General features: G+C 42.0%; 1 protein-coding gene across 10 annotated transcripts in view; it reads left to right on the top strand.

The window, feature by feature from the left end:
• Positions 1-16,716, top strand: part of FOXP1 (forkhead box P1) — a 685,031-nt gene that overhangs the window by 504,752 nt on the left and 163,563 nt on the right. For 2 of the 10 annotated variants that reach the window (XM_059390151.1, XM_059390148.1), the window contains exon 1: positions 7,741-7,974. The exons of 5 other annotated variants lie outside the window; for them this stretch is intronic. In XM_059390151.1, coding sequence (XP_059246134.1) covers positions 7,789-7,974 — 186 coding nt within the window. In that variant the 5' untranslated portion in view covers positions 7,741-7,788. Of the gene's footprint in view, positions 1-7,738; positions 7,975-16,716 lie in introns of those variants that run through there. 3 more of the 10 variants (XM_059390152.1, XM_059390153.1, XM_059390150.1) reach the window with 3 other exon arrangements.

Genomic DNA, 16,716 nt, shown 5'->3' with positions numbered 1-16,716 from the left:
GCACAGCAGCTTTGCCCTTGGTCGTGAGTCTACTTTCCAAGCATTGCAGGTTATTTAGAAGTGTGGTATATTTGTAACACTTTTGAGAGATAGGATCCTATTTCCCACAGCCCCTAATTACTATGAAAACTGGGGTTATCTTTCTTAATTACACGTTTGAATCCTAATCTGCTAAGGTCTGAGGAGTATCAGGCTCACAGGAGCAGCCTTCTCACATTTTTCTTTCTTTCTTTCTTTCTTTTTTTTTTTTTTTTGAAAGGAGGGCTTTTTCTTTTTTTAATGTATTTTTAAAAACTAATTCACGTATCATTGTATTCATACATATAGGTTAATTCACGTGAATACAAAGGTTATGTGCCTGGTATTCATAACTTTCCATTTTTGATAATGATGTATTATTAACAGCTAACAATATTTTGTAAAGCCTTATTTGTAAAGGATGTTGGAAATGCTCTTATTTCCCGATCCCATTATGTTCCTAAATATTAAAAATCCCATTTTGAAGCAATTAGAAGCATTCACTTCGCCTTCCACGTGTGTTCCGCAGACAGCGTCACCATACTGTGCACACAGGAACCTTTGTTCCTTAATTAGAAAAAGGACTAGAGCTCATTAATTGTGGTTCCAAGTGGTGTCTGCTCGAACACTGAGGCAACAATACATGGAGAGGAGAGACCCAGCCTAAATTTGGAGGCTCTCGGCAGTTCTCAGTACTGGGAAAAGGTAAATAAACAGCAAAGGGTCCTTGTAGGGCTGTCCCCACTCCCTGGGCTGTCCTTGAGGCCCGGCTGTCTGCTCATCAGTTTTAAAGCCAAAGAGATTTCTGTTTGCACAGAAGGAGGGAAGGGGAGATGTTGTCACTTGTATAGAAATGTAGACCTTTGCCTCTGTCGAAAGCCTATCATCTGAAGACAAAAACAGGTCAGGAGTCTCTTGGGCTTTTTTGATAAGTGAGTGGACCCCATCTAGATGCATTTAGATGTTATTGAAAGTGAGTGGATTGCTGGCAGACATGATAGAAGACAGATAGGTTTTATAGGCCGATTTTCACTGCTGGCTGGAAAGGCGGACCTTTGGAGAGGAATCTGGAGAGTTTTGAAAGCTGAAACTCCCAAACTGAATTGGCAAAGCCTTAGACCCACATCAGTCATCAACAAAGAGCCCTAATTTCCACAACAAGAACGGGCATTTCTCCAGCCTCCCGGAAACTTCCTGCATCTAAATGTTCCCAGAACGTCTCACTCAGGCAAATGGTGGACTCCTCTCCTCAGGTCAAGGTGGAGCTTCCAGAGGCAGGGAAGCGAGCAGTTTTAGCGGAGCATCTCAGACCCCACGGGAGGTGTCTTCTTGTGGTTTGTCTGGACTTGCGAGGGGAATGCCGAAATAAAGGTTGGGAGGGATAAAGCAAAATGTCAGTTTGAAAGCCAGAGAATGAAAAGTAGAGCAGTTAATTTGAGGGTCAGTTTGCTCTTCTTTGGGAAGATTCTGTTCCGTGAGATCCACTCTCTAGAAGGCAGAGAACTCAGGAGCCACTAGGCAAGGCTGTGGTCCTCTCCTGCCACTCCTGTCAACCCCTTCCTCCTTCTCGATCGAGTTCTCCTTCCGTCCCTGCCACAGGATAAATTGCCTTATCCCACTAATGCTAATGGAAGATGTTATTAACAAAAGGGAGCGCCTTATAAAGGTAGCAGAGATCTGGGAAGGGGAGGCATGGCTCCCTCTCCCCTGTGCTGATCATCAGTGGTATGGGTCAGAACAGGTGAACGTGGAAACAAATATTTTTCCCTAAAACATTCTGCTGTTTAAAGAGACGTATCTAGCTAGCAATATATATATATATAATTTTTTTTTCTTTCCCCCACCAGTAATTTTTTCATGTTGTATTTCTCAGAGAAAGAAAAAAAAAAAAAAAAAAAAAAAAAAGATTTTAAAATGTAAAAACCTGTTCTTCAATTGAGTATGCAAAAATCTCATTGCAGTATTTATTCCAAACCTGCTCTCATAATGTTCAGTCAAGGAGAAAACAGCAAAAAACAGTTGTTGATGGACTTAGCACAGAACTGGATTAAATAAGCATTAGTCTACTGAAGCTGATTACAGGAATATGAAAATGCAGTATCTTAATGGTACATATTTTTATGTGGCAGCTCAGTTGCCTTTCATTTTGCAGCTAATATGTCTATTCTTATGAGTCATTTACTTCTTTAATTACCTTTTGCAGGCAAGGCACCATGGTATATTAATGTGAATGATTTTTACTGCCAGTTTATCATACAATGCCCCAGAAGTTGAAAGGCGTAATTGACTTGGAAGAACAGCTCATGAAGGAAACAATATTTAGTTGACAGCTTTCCTTGTACTCTCTGTTGACGTTTATGAGTTTACACTATGCTAAAGGAGTAATAAACACAATTTTCTTTCAATAACAGGAAAGGGTAGCTTCTAAAATACATTTGTGGAAAGCACATTTGTTCATTTCTTGAATAATATGAAAATAACACATTCCTAGTGATAAGACCTCTCAGATTGCCAATTGAATTAAACCTTTGAAGGTGCATTTATAACCTGTCTCGGAGCATTAGGAGATATTAGGGTTCATGTGATTGAATCGATTTAATGAATATTTAAATTATATACAGATTTGGATAAATCATATTTAAATCTAGGTGTTAGAGTGAGACTGCTGGGTCCTGTCCTCCCAATTTCCAGAGGGAGGGAAGACAGGAAGGGAGCTTGAGAATTGTCTGGAGGGAGATTTTCTTTCTCCAAAGGGAGGGGAAATCTGACAGTGTATTTTGGGAAAATCAAAAAGAAGGCACAGTCAGTACAACTCCTTATAAGGAATGGGCTTCGAACAGTTAAAATCAAGACCAAGGAGGGTCTCTGCTCTTCTGGGTCTCTGCTCAACTGGCACATTGAGTTGACTTGGGCCTTTAGCAAGTGCCCGTTTGTTTTACCCATCACTTCCACGGTCCCCTGGGCCCCCTGGCTCACTGGCTCTGGGCAGACCCTGGTTTGGCACATCGGTTTAGAGGGAGTTAAACTTTTCACAGTTTTCTGGATTGTTTGCAGTTCAGTCCTGTGCAGCATAATGAAAGTTTTCTAGCCATCTGTTGTTAAGCTGGCGGTGAGCAAGGCCAGTATATCCAAACAAAGTTCTGGCCTGCCGTAAACTGAACCTGTCAGTCTAGCATAGCTTTGCTGACCCCTCCGAGGAATAGGGCAGCCCTTGGTACCAGGCACTCGCTGCATAGAGCTTTCAAAGGGGAACTATTTTGGGGGTGGGGGTGGGGGCCTGTTTACTTTTCCCTTGGTGTTCCTCTCCCTGGCTTGAACTAGTTTATACTTAATCTTTATGTGGATAAATGGACACTCTCTCCCCCTGCCCCCTTCTCAGAGCAAGAGGCATTACTTCTTAATAGGGGATTATAAATTTTAGGACAAGGCACAAGTGTCAATAAAAGCCTGCAAGGTGGCTGTGATTGGAAAGGGTGTGCTGCGCAGTTATTTTTGTTAGATTGTTTTGTCTTTCTGTGTTTAGGGACAAATAGTCCAGGCGCTGCAAGTTCCTATATTTATTACTTACCTTATATAACTAAAAGCGTTTCATAGCTTTAAAAGGGACTTTTTTTTTTCCTTTTTTTGCCCTTTTTCTTCTGCACTTTGTGTTTTACCCTCAGAAGTTAATCCACAGCAGAACTTAGCTGAGCCGCCGCCATTCGACAGTGCTCCCAGCTGTCTGTTGCCCGCTTCTCTGTTCTCATGTTCAAGGTGCATCTATTGCTTTTAATTGCCTAGCCTAACCGTAAAATAATTTCATTGTTTCGTGGGGTTTTTTTTCTGTAGTAAATGTTTAATTCCTATTTTCTCCTTAGCAGCGTTCACTTGACTCCATAGGAAATAACTGTATATGTTCAGATTCTTGATACTTATATATGCATGTATATGTGTGTGAGCATATATGTACACACATACATATATTACATAACAACGTGTGTGTGTGTGTGTGTGTGTGTGTGTGTGTGTATCTCAACACCTGTCTAAGCCTGCCCCTAACCCTTGTTGGTTTCCTTTTGTTAATGACACCTTGTAGGTGCTGTTGTATTTTTTTTCTTGGTCTTGCTGCAGTATATTTCCTGTTAAGAGGGGACTCTGGGGAGCCATTGTCAAACCTCTGTATCCATCTCAATTCATTAAAATATCCAGGGAGAATGGCCACTGTCATTGAATAACTATGTCAGCCACTTCCATGGCTGCCTTAGCCCCTAGATGAGAAGCAGACCACAGTCCCATGCAGTAACAAAGGAAAAAGGCCCCGAAAGGATGCACGTGTGTCTTAAGCACCAACGTGAAGGGGTGTGGGTTCAACTTTAACTGCAGTCATGGAATCTACAAGGGTCAGGAGTTCCGTACATGGTGGGGAGAGGGTGCAGAAGCAGCAAAGGAATAAACAAGGAGATACAAGGCTTCCCCTTTAAGGGACAGGGAGTATTGCAGTAGTGTAAAATATCCAATTTAAAATTTAAATGAGTACACTTACTTGGAAATACCATACAGTCATAATCTGTTTGTAAGGTGACTGACATATAAAGTGCTTTTTTTGTTTTAAGGTAAAAAAAAAAAAATGTATTCGGGGTAGAGTTTCGGGTGTAAATGTCAGGTGCAACGTAACATGGACTCACTGCAAGAGTCAAGCAAATAACCTTGGCATTTAGGACACTGCCTTTTAGAACATGAAATTGTATTTTGTTGTGTGTCTTTTTTTTTTTTTTAAGGAGGACTACATTAAGGGGTCACCTATTAGCTGTGTTTTTGCTGTCTTAAACTCAGCCCTTCTGTCTATTAAAATCAAACCACTGTGTAAACATTCCAGTGTTGTTCGTGGTCTCTACAATGGCCACGGGGATCAGGTTTCACCTGCCTGCACATCTTCAAGCAATTAGAGCAATTAGCGTGAAGCCATTTCACATTCAAGGATTCAAGGTCTATGGTGACATTCAAGTCCAGAAGTCTGAAAGGGAGAGAGGAAGTGTCCTGGAGCATGGCTACGATTCCATGGCCCTGAGCAGACAATTTCTCTTTTAAAAATGGGAGCCCTTTAATGATATTATTATGAGGTTTTTAAATGAAATATCAAAAGTTGTTTATATCAAAAAAAAAAAAGCCCCAGCAGTCACTTAATTTTACTAATGAAGGTCTTTATACATGGCAGATTTTTAAAAAAGACCTTCAGCGTCCCTAAGAAGTGGAGGGTAGCTCCTTGCCCCACCGCTGTAGTGACGGCGTTGTTTGCAGAGGAAGAATGTCTTAGAATGTATAAGGGGATGGAATTAGCATTCTCTTTTTTCATGGTAGACCTCCCTGTTTTGGGTAAAGGTCATATCTACAGCAACATGGGATACTTAGGAGATTTTTGGGAGTAAGATTTAGGTACCTTTTTTTTTTTTTTTTTTTTTTTTAAGGTTAGAGAGGAACAGTAGTGACTTTAAGACATGGGCTTAGGGCACTTTAAAGGCCAATAATCAACTTGATTTAGCAAACCAACTCTGTAGGCATGAGAGAAGGTAACTTTTAAGGACAGTCTTAGAATCCAGGATGGCTTTTGTTTTGTTTTGTTTGCTTGTTCGTGTTTTTTACATTTGTAACTAAGTTACACAGGCATCTTGTTTGCATGAGGCGAACCCTTAAACTGATTACATCGTTTTAAATAGGTTAGTACATTTTTAAAATCTACATTGTACAGTTGATTTATGCGAAAGGCGGGGAGGGACATTTAGAAAAAATCTAGGGTGCTGCAGAAGATCTGGCTCTGAAGTCCCAGAAGGTTGTGCAGAATCTGGAGGAACCGCAGGCTAAGTCCGAAGGTGCAATTCTATTTCCCTTTAACCTGGTGCTGCCCATTCACGCCGTGTTTGTTAACAAACAGCTCTGGGGACAGACTTGGTGGGAGAGTTACCTTTTCTTTATATGCACTGACTTTGATTCGAATAAGAGGCTTATTTTTAAAAGAAAACAATTGTGTGCCTCCAAGAAAGATCTTGAGGTAATTCCTTTATGGAACTGTGCTAGTGGGCTTCAAAGCTACTAGGTGTTGAGCACTTCTCTGTCTGTAGGACGGAATGCATCTGTCTATTTTTGTGACTGAAGCTGGAGCATTCGTGCTCATTCGGTAACTAGCCATGTCAGGGAACTAGAGTCCTTAGAGCTCTCCAGCCCCATCTCGAACTACTTAGAGCCCTTCTGTGGAGAGCCGCTCTTCCTGACCGCCCACTTGCATGGCGGCCAGGCTATGTGTCTTTTGAAACTGCATTGCAGAGCAGATGCAGGGATGGTAGTATAATGCAGCCCGCTGGACCCTGAGCAAGGTAAGGGTCTGCCTTTCCCCCCTGCCTTTCGGAAATAGATTGCTAGAAGACCATTTGCAGCGTTTATAACTGGACCAGCTGAGTTAGACAGCAACATCTGAACTGGATACTCTACCCCTCCTAAAAGTGGGGAGGCAGGCATGGGAGCGCTGTGAGGCTCAGAAGGGAGGTGAGGCAGTAAACCAGATCTTTCCCATCTTTTTTTTTTTCCTCCTAGCCTAGTCCTCTATTTCTATGATCTGCCTTTTGAACTGTTTTTGTGGCTGATCAGTTCCACCTAATATGTCTCTTGATTTCTGCTATTGTAATACTCAGGCGACATGCTGTTCTCTTCATTTTTATAAGCTTTAGATGCTTCTGCCTGTCATATTCTGGCGGTTTATCTTCAGCGTCTGGATTTGCTTTCAGACTTGAATGTCTATCAAGCTGCCGTTGCTTTGAATGTGAGATCAAAAGAAGATGAATTCCAGTAAAAAATTTCCTTCCATGAAGAAAAGATTGGGGCCTATGTAAACATCCCACTGACAGTTCCCAATGAGTTATTTTAGCCGAGTATTAGCACCTGGATGACAGACAGTCCAGCATTCCATGCTCAATAACAAATCAGTTGCTTCCGTGGCAGAAGAACATTGCCACAACAGCAATACATTTTCAGAAGGAATCCTTTTCTTCCTCCTCCCATTCCCCCTGTTTCTTTTTTTTATTGAATATGGCTGTTCAGCTCCTCATCTTATTTTTCAAGCTGACTTGTTCTGCCTTTAGCAGTTTACTTTTCTTTACAGTGTCTGTCAAGTTACCCGGGTGACGGAAGACAGGACTTTGATAATTAGTTTGGGGCGGGTTAAGGAGTGTTCGAGTAGACAAGCTAGGCATCTGGAGATAAACAGGTAGTTTGGTTGATTGCAGAGAAGGAAAATGGAAAGGAAAAGCAGCAAAAGGAAGATCAAGGGCATATCCCGGGAATGCGGGACGATATGTTCTTTAAAAATACATGTGACAAATTTCTCTAAAGTCTGCAGAATCTGGATTTTCTTTCTTTCTTCCCTGTTTTTTTTTTTTTTTAAAGCATCCTGCCTATGTAAATGTCACCACAAAAATATCTCAAGAGCAGGTTTCCCGAAACCCTGTCGGTGTGTATTTGTCTGCGAGAATGAGCCATTTGGCGAGGGCTCGGTCTGGCCAGGACACACTTCTGATGCTGTGTCGCTGCTTGCAGACCTGGAGTGATTTAGATACGGGGAGCATTAATAGATTTCCTTAAGTGCTAAATGCAACTTTGAAAATTACCTGCAAGCTCCAACTGATCTTTCAACTTTGAAAGTGAAGAATTACTTGAGGAATTCTTGTGGTTTCTTTGTCATTTAGTGAGAGCCCAGCCAGCTACTGTGGAGGCAAGCGTCCCTGAGGTTGCCTACAAAGGGCAATGTTCCAGTGTGTTTTCTCCTCGAGTGTGCTTCAGCCGCACAGCACTTCCTGTTTATTCAAACATCTTTTTTACCACTCGGCAACCCCCGCTTCACAGAAACAGCCAGAACCCATCTACAGCAAGAAGACGGAAATCCAAAGGCAGACAGTGCGAGCTCACTCCGTCAAACTCTTCATTTTCTCTGTAAGTGTCCAGAGAAAAAAAAAAAAAAAGGAACATTTTTGCGGGGTTAAACTTTTAAACTAGGGATCCGCTCCTGCGCAGATGATCTCTGAAGGGCAAAATAAGATGATCCAACTTGTTTACTGCTTTCTCTCCACCGCCCCCCCCCCCCCCCCCCATCAAAGGCGGTTTTCTTTTTAGAGATTTGAGAAGACCGGTTGGTTCTAACTCCTTGTTAATTCGCTCTTGCTTTCGGACGGGTCTTGGGATACGAGCCGCGAAGTAGGCAGCCGAGGGTCCTCAGGACAGTTTTATACGCTTGAATGTAGTTTGGAGCCCTCTCTGCTTATTTGGGACTTTGTTTTGTGTTGCCTTCTTTTTCTTCCTGTTATCACCAGTGGTGAGAGGGTGCAGGGACGGTGCCTTTTGTAATTCTGCCTCCGTGGAATTGTCCTCTGATGTTTGCATCACGACACCGTCATCACTTGTGAATCGGTCTTGATAATATTGGTACCAATTTCATGCCAATAAAAGTCAGACTGCTGAAACAAGCACGGTCATTATCTCATTCATATTACTATTGTTTAAACGGAGTGGGCTGCGAAAGGAAAGAGAAAGCCCGCCTCACTTTCCGCGATGGTTGTTAACTTTGATGTTGGAAAGCTCTTTTCAAAATTCTCATTGTGGGTAATTAGTATGGTTGGGAAAGCCCTGGGACCTAGGTTGCTGCTTCCCTCTGTGTCGAAGAGCGGATGGGATTGCTCTCTGAGTCCTTTCTGGTGAAATGAGTTTCTTAACACATGGTTTGACATTTTTTTTTCAAGGGTTCCACCTTTTCCTGTCTGATGCCTTCACCCCTTTGTGCCTCTTCCCCCCCCCCATCTCCCGCTGCACCCCTCCCCCAACCCTGACCCCCAACTTCACTGTAATTGGTAAGCCAGGTGCTAATTTTTTTTTTTTTTTAACTATGTACTGGTCAGGGAATAGACAGGAAATGGAAAATTAGCTCTTTTGATCTTAAGAGAATTGTTATTACTCTGAACCTTGTTTGTTAGTCCCCAGACTAAATATCCTTAAATTTTACTGTCTAAAACAGCATCTGTTAGAATCAAGAAAGAAATAAGCTCTGTAGTTGTCCAGATCTCTGATGGAAGAAATAGTTAAACAAATAAAATAAATAAGTGCACGCGTGTGTTGCTATTGCTCTGCTAGCTTTTTTAATGTTCAGAAGTTGTTCTACTTTGCAGGGAAAAAAAAAATTATGTTTGCGACTGCCTTAAGGACAATTTGTTTAACAGTAGGAGTAATTGCAGGGAAAATGGAAAGAGTGACTGAAGGTATTTACTCAGATGTTAGTGTAGGTGTGGGGGCCGAAGACGCAGTGTGGGAACAGTGGGCTGCTTTTCTTGGTATCTCAGTCTATTTGATGACCATCAAATTTCCCAGCTCGCTGGTTTTGTTTTTTCTGGATGGCATGTTTGATTATTTATCAGAAGGGGAAGGGAGTAGCTGAAGCAAATAAACATGTGACCAAGTTCTGTTTTGTTTTCCACTCAGAAAGCCATGCCCTTTCACAGATATACAGAAAATAATAAATGCATTGTTTTATGATAAAAGGAAATTATATGTGCCCTTTTTTTTTTTTTTTTTTTTTGGTAAAAGGCGAGTGAGTTAACCCTTGAGACTCAGGAACCTTTTTGACTTCTGCGAATTTGCCAGGCTTTTTTTTCCCAAGGATTAATCTATTGAGGTGTATGGTTTTATGGGGCAGGATTTCCCAGGATTAGGTGTTCAGCCGTGAAGCTTTTCTAGATGCTGGGCTTGGTTATGCCTGCCTCAGTAGCTCTACCTTGCTGCTGTGCTTGCTTGTGTGTGTGTGTGTGTGTGTGTGCAGACACATGAGCAGCTCTTGGAGTTCTGCTGAAGGCCCTGTTCTGACTGTAGATCTAAACATGAACAGTTGAGTTAAAGGAAAATACTCCAGAGTTTCTGTGACCAGTGTGCAGCATAATGGATTAGAGGCCCACTCCTCCCTTTACATTTGCCTAGCAGATAGTATAATGGCAGCTAATGACAGGTACCTCATCGTCCCTCAAAAACACCTTCCAGACTTCAGTATTATGTAATGCATGTGGTGCTCTTCGGGATTGTTATCTCAGATTGAGGCCTCTCGACACAGAGGGGAAGGCTCGAATCTACATTATATGTAGATTTTGAAGCAAGCATGCCAAAAAACATCATTGTATTGTTGTTTGAAATCTCAGGTGGGGTTTGCACAACTCTCTATAGACGTTCTCTATACTTAAGCCTGAGCTGACGAATGTGCACACACCAGCACGTTTTTGATAGTTCGGGGATGATTTTCTACAGAGGCTTCCCCTTTCATCCGCATCCTGAAAAAGTAGTGGACAGGAGCCTAGCACGGTGCCTGGCCCGGTCATATCAAGCCCTATAAATCCCCGTTGAAAATCTGCTTCATTGCCTATACTGTTCTGGAATGCGGATTGGAAACGTGCACACAGAGGGATTCCCTCTTCATTGACTATATAAGGGAACAATGCAGCAGACACTCGGACATAGCACAGCCCCCACCAGTCTGGCCCAGCATGTATGTCACTGGGAGGTGGCTTTGCTCCAGAGAGGGCAGCGGTGGAAGCAGGAGCCTCTCTTTCCTCTGTCATCCTCTTGGGTGATTCTCCAGAAGGCGGTTAGGTTGGATAATCATACTTTGTGCCTGTACAGAGCCTTTGTCTGTGAAATCAAAGTGGCTGACTAATGCTAACTTGTTAATACTCAGAACACCCTTGGGACATAGGTAGGCTGCAAAGATTATCCCACTTTTGAGGTGGGAAAATGTCCTGTTGTTAAAATAGTTTACAATTTCCGGGTGTGTCTGTACTTAATGGTCAGGCTAGACCTGGACGGGCTATGATCTAGATGCCATGAGAAGCATTTTTCCGGTGCCATATTCAGCCCTGACCACAGGCGGTCTCATGAGAAAGTGTTTTACCATGAGGAAACTGGACTGGAAAATACAGCTAGTGTGAGGGAGGCGGCGAAGAGGACTGAAGCTTAATTTTAATCCATTTAGGGTGGAAGTGAGGATTTTGTTGTTGTTGTTGTTTTTAAGATACAACACCGGCCGGGATTTTTGATTTTTGTTTGATTTCACATGAACCCAATATGATGTAGGCAGTTTAACTTCCACAAAAATCAAGTTCATTTGTTCTTTGCAAAGACACAGACACCTCTCTACAAAGTTGAGTCAGAAGTTACTCTGCGGCCCTGGTGCTTTGGGGGCAAAAGAATTGAAACATTCTGTTAAGTTTAGATGTTACTATGTGATTCTTCAGTTCTGGTGTGTCTTAAGCCTCTCTGCTATGGTTGCTAAGCACAGTGAAAAAATTAGTCATGTGCCCTTAGCTGTTTCAAGTCTTTTGTTGAAAGCTTTTTCAGAAGTCTCTAGAGTAGGGTAGTCGTGCATAGGTTGTTTGGGCTCCGGTACTGTTTATTTGAACCTGATTATAGAAATCAGATTTGGAAATTCTCTCTTAAAATGGGTTTTTAACTTTAAAAAAAGTAATTTTTAAAAGACCATAAATAATATGATTCCACGTATGCTTAAGAAAATTACTTCGCGGGGCATCTGGGTGGCTCAGTGGTTTAAGCCTCTGCCTTCAGCTCAGGTCATGGTCTCAGGGTCCTGGGATCGAGCCCCACATCGGGCTCTCTGCTCAGTGGGGAGCCTGCTTCCCCCTCTCTCTGCCTGCCTCTCTGCCTACTTGTGACCTCTGTCTCTCTCTCTCTCTCTGTGTCAAATAAATAAATAATCTTAAAAAAAAAAGAAAGAAAGAAAAAGAAAATTACTTCACTTAAGCATACTCCTAGATGTTGACAGTGTACCAATATGTAGGTGATGATGTGACACTTTGTTTTTTTCTTTTCCTAATTAATGTATGGATACTCCATATCTTCTACCACGAGCTTATCATGTTCATAATCAGGGATCATGTATAAAGCACTTTTTGAAGTCACCGAAGAATCACTTACTGAATGTCAGACCCTAGCTCATGCACTTTACATGTACTGATTGTCATGGAGGAACGGTTATCTCCTTCCATTCTTATAGATGAAGAAACTGGGGCACAGAGAGGTTAAATAACTTACCCAGCGTCACACAGCTAGCAAGTGGTGGAGCTGGGGTTCGAAGGTTCAGGTAGAAGGGGTTCACATCCAGATGGAACGACTGGCAGATGCTACACGACCATGTGTAGTGCTTTTGTGTAAGCACATTAATATGTCGTTCTTTCTTTGATTTTATTTATTTATTTGAGAGAGAGCATGAGAGAGGAGAAGGTCAGAGGGAGAAGCAGACTCCCCAAGGAGCTGGGAGCCCGATGTGGGACTCTATCCTGGAAGTCCGGGATCATGACCTGAGCCAAAGGCAGCTGCTCAACCAACTGAGCCACCCAGGTGCCCTCATATTAATATTTCTTAAAGCTAATTTATTTTTCTTCAGAATTGCTGTGATTCTCTCAAGGTCAGTAATTCCCCCAAATTCCCAGAGAATCCCTATTTCTTCATGCATGAAGACTCAAGTTCCACCTTATGCTAAACTGTGGTTACTAGAAGTTCCAAAAATCATTGTCGCACTGTGAGTACAACTCCGTGAACACAGCTGCCCATCTGATGAACAAAGTTTTGTTTTTAATATCCTTTTTGAGAAACGGATTTTAGTTCCTTGACCAGAGCAATAAAATCTATTTTTCTTTTGCCATATCCTCTACCTGTAGTCTATGCACATATATTTATATTTCTAGGAAAGATAAAATCTCAAAAAGTTTCCTATAGGATTGCCTTGCTGGCTTCAATTCTTCTGAACATTTCTAATTTTTTTTTCCCCCTGAAGATCTGTTCTGTTTAGCAAGTAGTTCTAGTTCTCTGTGAATGGAAGAGTTCCAAATCCATGGATCTGTGGTTCAGTGGCCATTTTGGGTTGTGTCATTCCCGAAGTCCAAGTGAAGGGATTCTAATCCAAACTGTGTGACCTTTGGCATATTATGTAAACGTTCTGTTTATGGAAAGCACTTTAGAAGTAAGCCAGACCCACGGTTGGCATTCAGTATTGGCCATCTTCTTCTTCCTCACCAGCAGCAGCCTATCTTCATCTCCCGCTAGCTTTCTGTTTGGCCCCGAGGATGCCATTCCTGCCGCCTTGTTCTAAGAGTCAAGGCAAGGCTTGGTTAGGGTTTGGTGAAGGTCAGAAAGAACCATGCTTGCTCAAGTGCCTTTGTCAGCAGCAGGAGCCAGGACTCTTGGCTACACATCTGTGTGACCTTGAGCAAATCACAGATCCCCTCTTGCCCTCAGCTTGTTTTTTGTACAGTGAACGGTGTCTGCCCTAGATTCCTTTTGGTTCAACAGAGGGTGCTGTGGTTTTCTCATCGTCTCTGTAAAGAGGACAATGACTGGTTTGAGATTACTGGGAAACAGGAATGTTTGCTTTCCACAAAATATATTTTCGTAGGTGTGGGGTAATGTGTCATAGTAATATGTTATATTTAGTAAGTATCATGTACAAGTATTGTGCTAAGAACTTTCCATGCACACTTCACTTCACATAATGCTTATAATTAACCTGTCTCTTCCTATGTTTCTGTATCTACTAACTGTATGTGTTAACTGGGTATAATAATTGATTTTTTTTTTTAAGATAAAGAGAGAGCATGAATGGGTGGTTAGGGCTAGAGGGAGAGGGAGAGAGAATCCTCAAGCAGACTCCCCACTGAGGGCAGAACCCGAAGCGGCACTCAGTCCCACGATCCTGAGATCATGACCTGAGCCGAAATCAAGAGTCAGACACCTAATTGACTGAGCCACACAGGCGTCCCTTAACTGGGTGTAATAATCCCTCAAAGAACTGAAAATTAAATGAGATAATATGTCTGTACTCTTCAGTACCTGTCTGGTAATAAATAGCCAAAAATTACAACATTTATTACTATCTTCCTCATCCCCATTAACCAGAAACCAAGCATTTTGTATTTAAAATACAAAAACTGTATTTGAAGAATACAATTATTTGGAAATGCAAATCAAAAACCTCAGGAAGATGGTGCCTCACAGCTGTTATGATGGCTATTGTCAAAAAGACAAGAAATATCAAGGGTTGGCGAAGATGTGGAGAAAAGTGTACCCTTGTGCACTTTTGGTAGGAATGTAAACTGGAGGAGCCACTGTAAAAAACAGTATGGAGGCTCCTCAAAATGTTAAAAATAACATTATTATATGATCCATCAATTCCCCTTCTGGATATATATCCATAGGCAATGAAGTCACTGCCTCAAAGAGATACCTTCACTGCCACATTCCTAGCAGCATTATTTACAATAGCCAAGACAAAGGAAATAACCCAAGTATCCATTGATAGATGAATAGATAAAGAAAATGTGGTGTGTGCGGACTATGATTCACCCATAAAAAAGAAGGAAATCCTGCCATTTGCAACAACACAAATGGACCTTAGGGGCACTGTGCTGAATGAAATTAAGTCAAACAGAGAAAGACAAATACTGCATGATCTCACTCGTAATGTGGAATCTAACGTAAGTAAACCCATAGAAACAGAACAGGTTGGTGATTGTCAGAGGCAGGGAGTGGGGTGAGAGGTGGGCATGGGGGTAAAGGTTGTTCAAAGCTACCTGCTTACAGTTACAAGAAAAGAAAGTTCTTGGGATGTAATATGCATCTTGGTGAGTGAAGTTAACCATATTGTATCAAATAAATATTTGAAAGTTGCTAAGAGAGTAGATCTTAAAAGTTCTCATTACAAGGAAAAAGATTGTAACTATGTGAGGTGATAGCTGTTAACTGAACTTAACTGTGATAATCATTTTGAGAGATATGTCTATATATATATATATATATATACATATACATATATCTCTTTATATCATATAGATATCAAAACATGCCAATTTATATGTCTAATGTATCACTGTGGTGTACACCAAAAATTAAAATATTATATGTTAAGTGTATCTCACTAAAACTGAGAGGAAAAGAGCATCCAGAGAAAATGTTTTTTAATAAACGATTATTGCAGGGGCTCCTGGGTGGCTCAGTCGGTTGAGCATCTGACTCTTGGTTTCCGCTCAGGTCATGATCTTGTGGTCAGGGGATCAAGCTGTGCATCAGGCTACTTGCTCAGCGAGGAGTCTGCTTCAGATTCTCTCTCCCTGTCCCTGCCGCACTCCCACCACCTCTTTCTCTCTCAAATAAATAAAAATAAAATCTTAGGGACGCCTGGGTGGCTCAGTGGGTTAAAGCCTCTGTCTTCGGCTCAGGTCATGATCCCAGGGTCCTGGGATCGAGCCCCACCTCGGGCTCTCTGTTCAGCAGGGAGCCTGCTTCCTCCTCTCTCTCTGCCTGCCTCTCTGCCTGCTTCTGATCTCTGTCAAAGAAATAAATAAATTTTTTTTTAAAATTCAAAAAAATCTTAAAAAAAAAAAAGAAAACATTAGAGTGATTTAATTCTCCCCTCCCAACAGAAAGCAAGTGGTCATAGCAGAGTGTGAGAATCCACAGTGGGTGAAAAAACATGGGCTAGCAATCATGCTAGATCTGAAAGCTGGTCCAGGTAGGTGGGAGAGGTGGGTCTAACTTAGATGATGGTAGAGCAAAGACACAGGTGCCCAGCCCCTGAGCTGTGCTGGACTTGTATTCATTTATGACAGGAAGTCTGTGCTCTTTCAGTTCAGTCTCTCTGCTGTTGGCATTATGAAATGCTCTTTTTGAAAAATTGTATTCTTGGTCCCGCTGAACCAAGGAATGGGGTGCTTGTCCCTACAAGGGTTTGAGGAAGGAATGCGCATCAGTGAATGATGACAATAGCATTGGAATCATAAGAGAAGCTGGATGAACTTGGATAGGTAAAGAGGCGAAGCCCAGTGTGAGGGAAAACAGGTGTAGCTGGGTGTGTCCACTCCTTCCAGTCTGCCTGCCTGGGGGTTGCCATCGCAGCCGTAGACGCTCAGGGCACCGCAGGGATTCACAGCAAGCATCGGTCCCTTGGGTCAGAGGACGCCTGGGAACACTCCTGCTGGAAGGAATTAAATGATAAGCAGAGTTTTTAGGAAAAGGTGGAATTTGTTAGTTTTTAATCTAATTTTTTAAAATTGTTAGCAACTCTATGGAGATATCTTTGACATAAAGAAACTACATAAGAATTAAGGTGTACAACTTGATGTTTTTATACATATGTATACGCTGTGAAAAGATCCCCAACTCAAACTAACTCTGACTAAACTTTTAGCCTTTTGTGCATGTAATGAGTTTGGACTTAAGAAGTAGCCTCTTAGTGGGGCGCCTGGGTGGCCCAGTCAACTAAGTATGTGACTCTTGATTTTGGCTCAAGTCATGATCTCAGGGTCGGGAGTTGGAGCCCCAAGTCAGGTTCCATGTTCAGGACAGAGATTCCGTGTCCTGCTCCCTCTGCTCCTCCCCCTGCTCTGTCTCTCTCAAATAAACAAACACATCAAAAAAAAAAAAAATTCTCTTAGCAAATTTCAAGCAGACAATACAGTATTATTAAGTATAGGCACCATGCTGTGCATAAGAATTCTAGTACATACTCAAACTGCATAACTAACCAAACCTTTGTGCCTTTTGACCAGCATCTCCCCATTTCCAACCTTCCAGTGTCTGGCAGTCACCATTTTCTACTCTCCTAGGAGTTCAGCCTTCTTAGGTTATATATATATA

Source organism: Mustela nigripes, chromosome 2 (assembly GCF_022355385.1).
Source record: "Mustela nigripes isolate SB6536 chromosome 2, MUSNIG.SB6536, whole genome shotgun sequence".
NCBI lineage: Eukaryota > Metazoa > Chordata > Mammalia > Carnivora > Mustelidae > Mustela > Mustela nigripes.
This window is presented reverse-complemented; position numbering and strand designations above follow the sequence as displayed.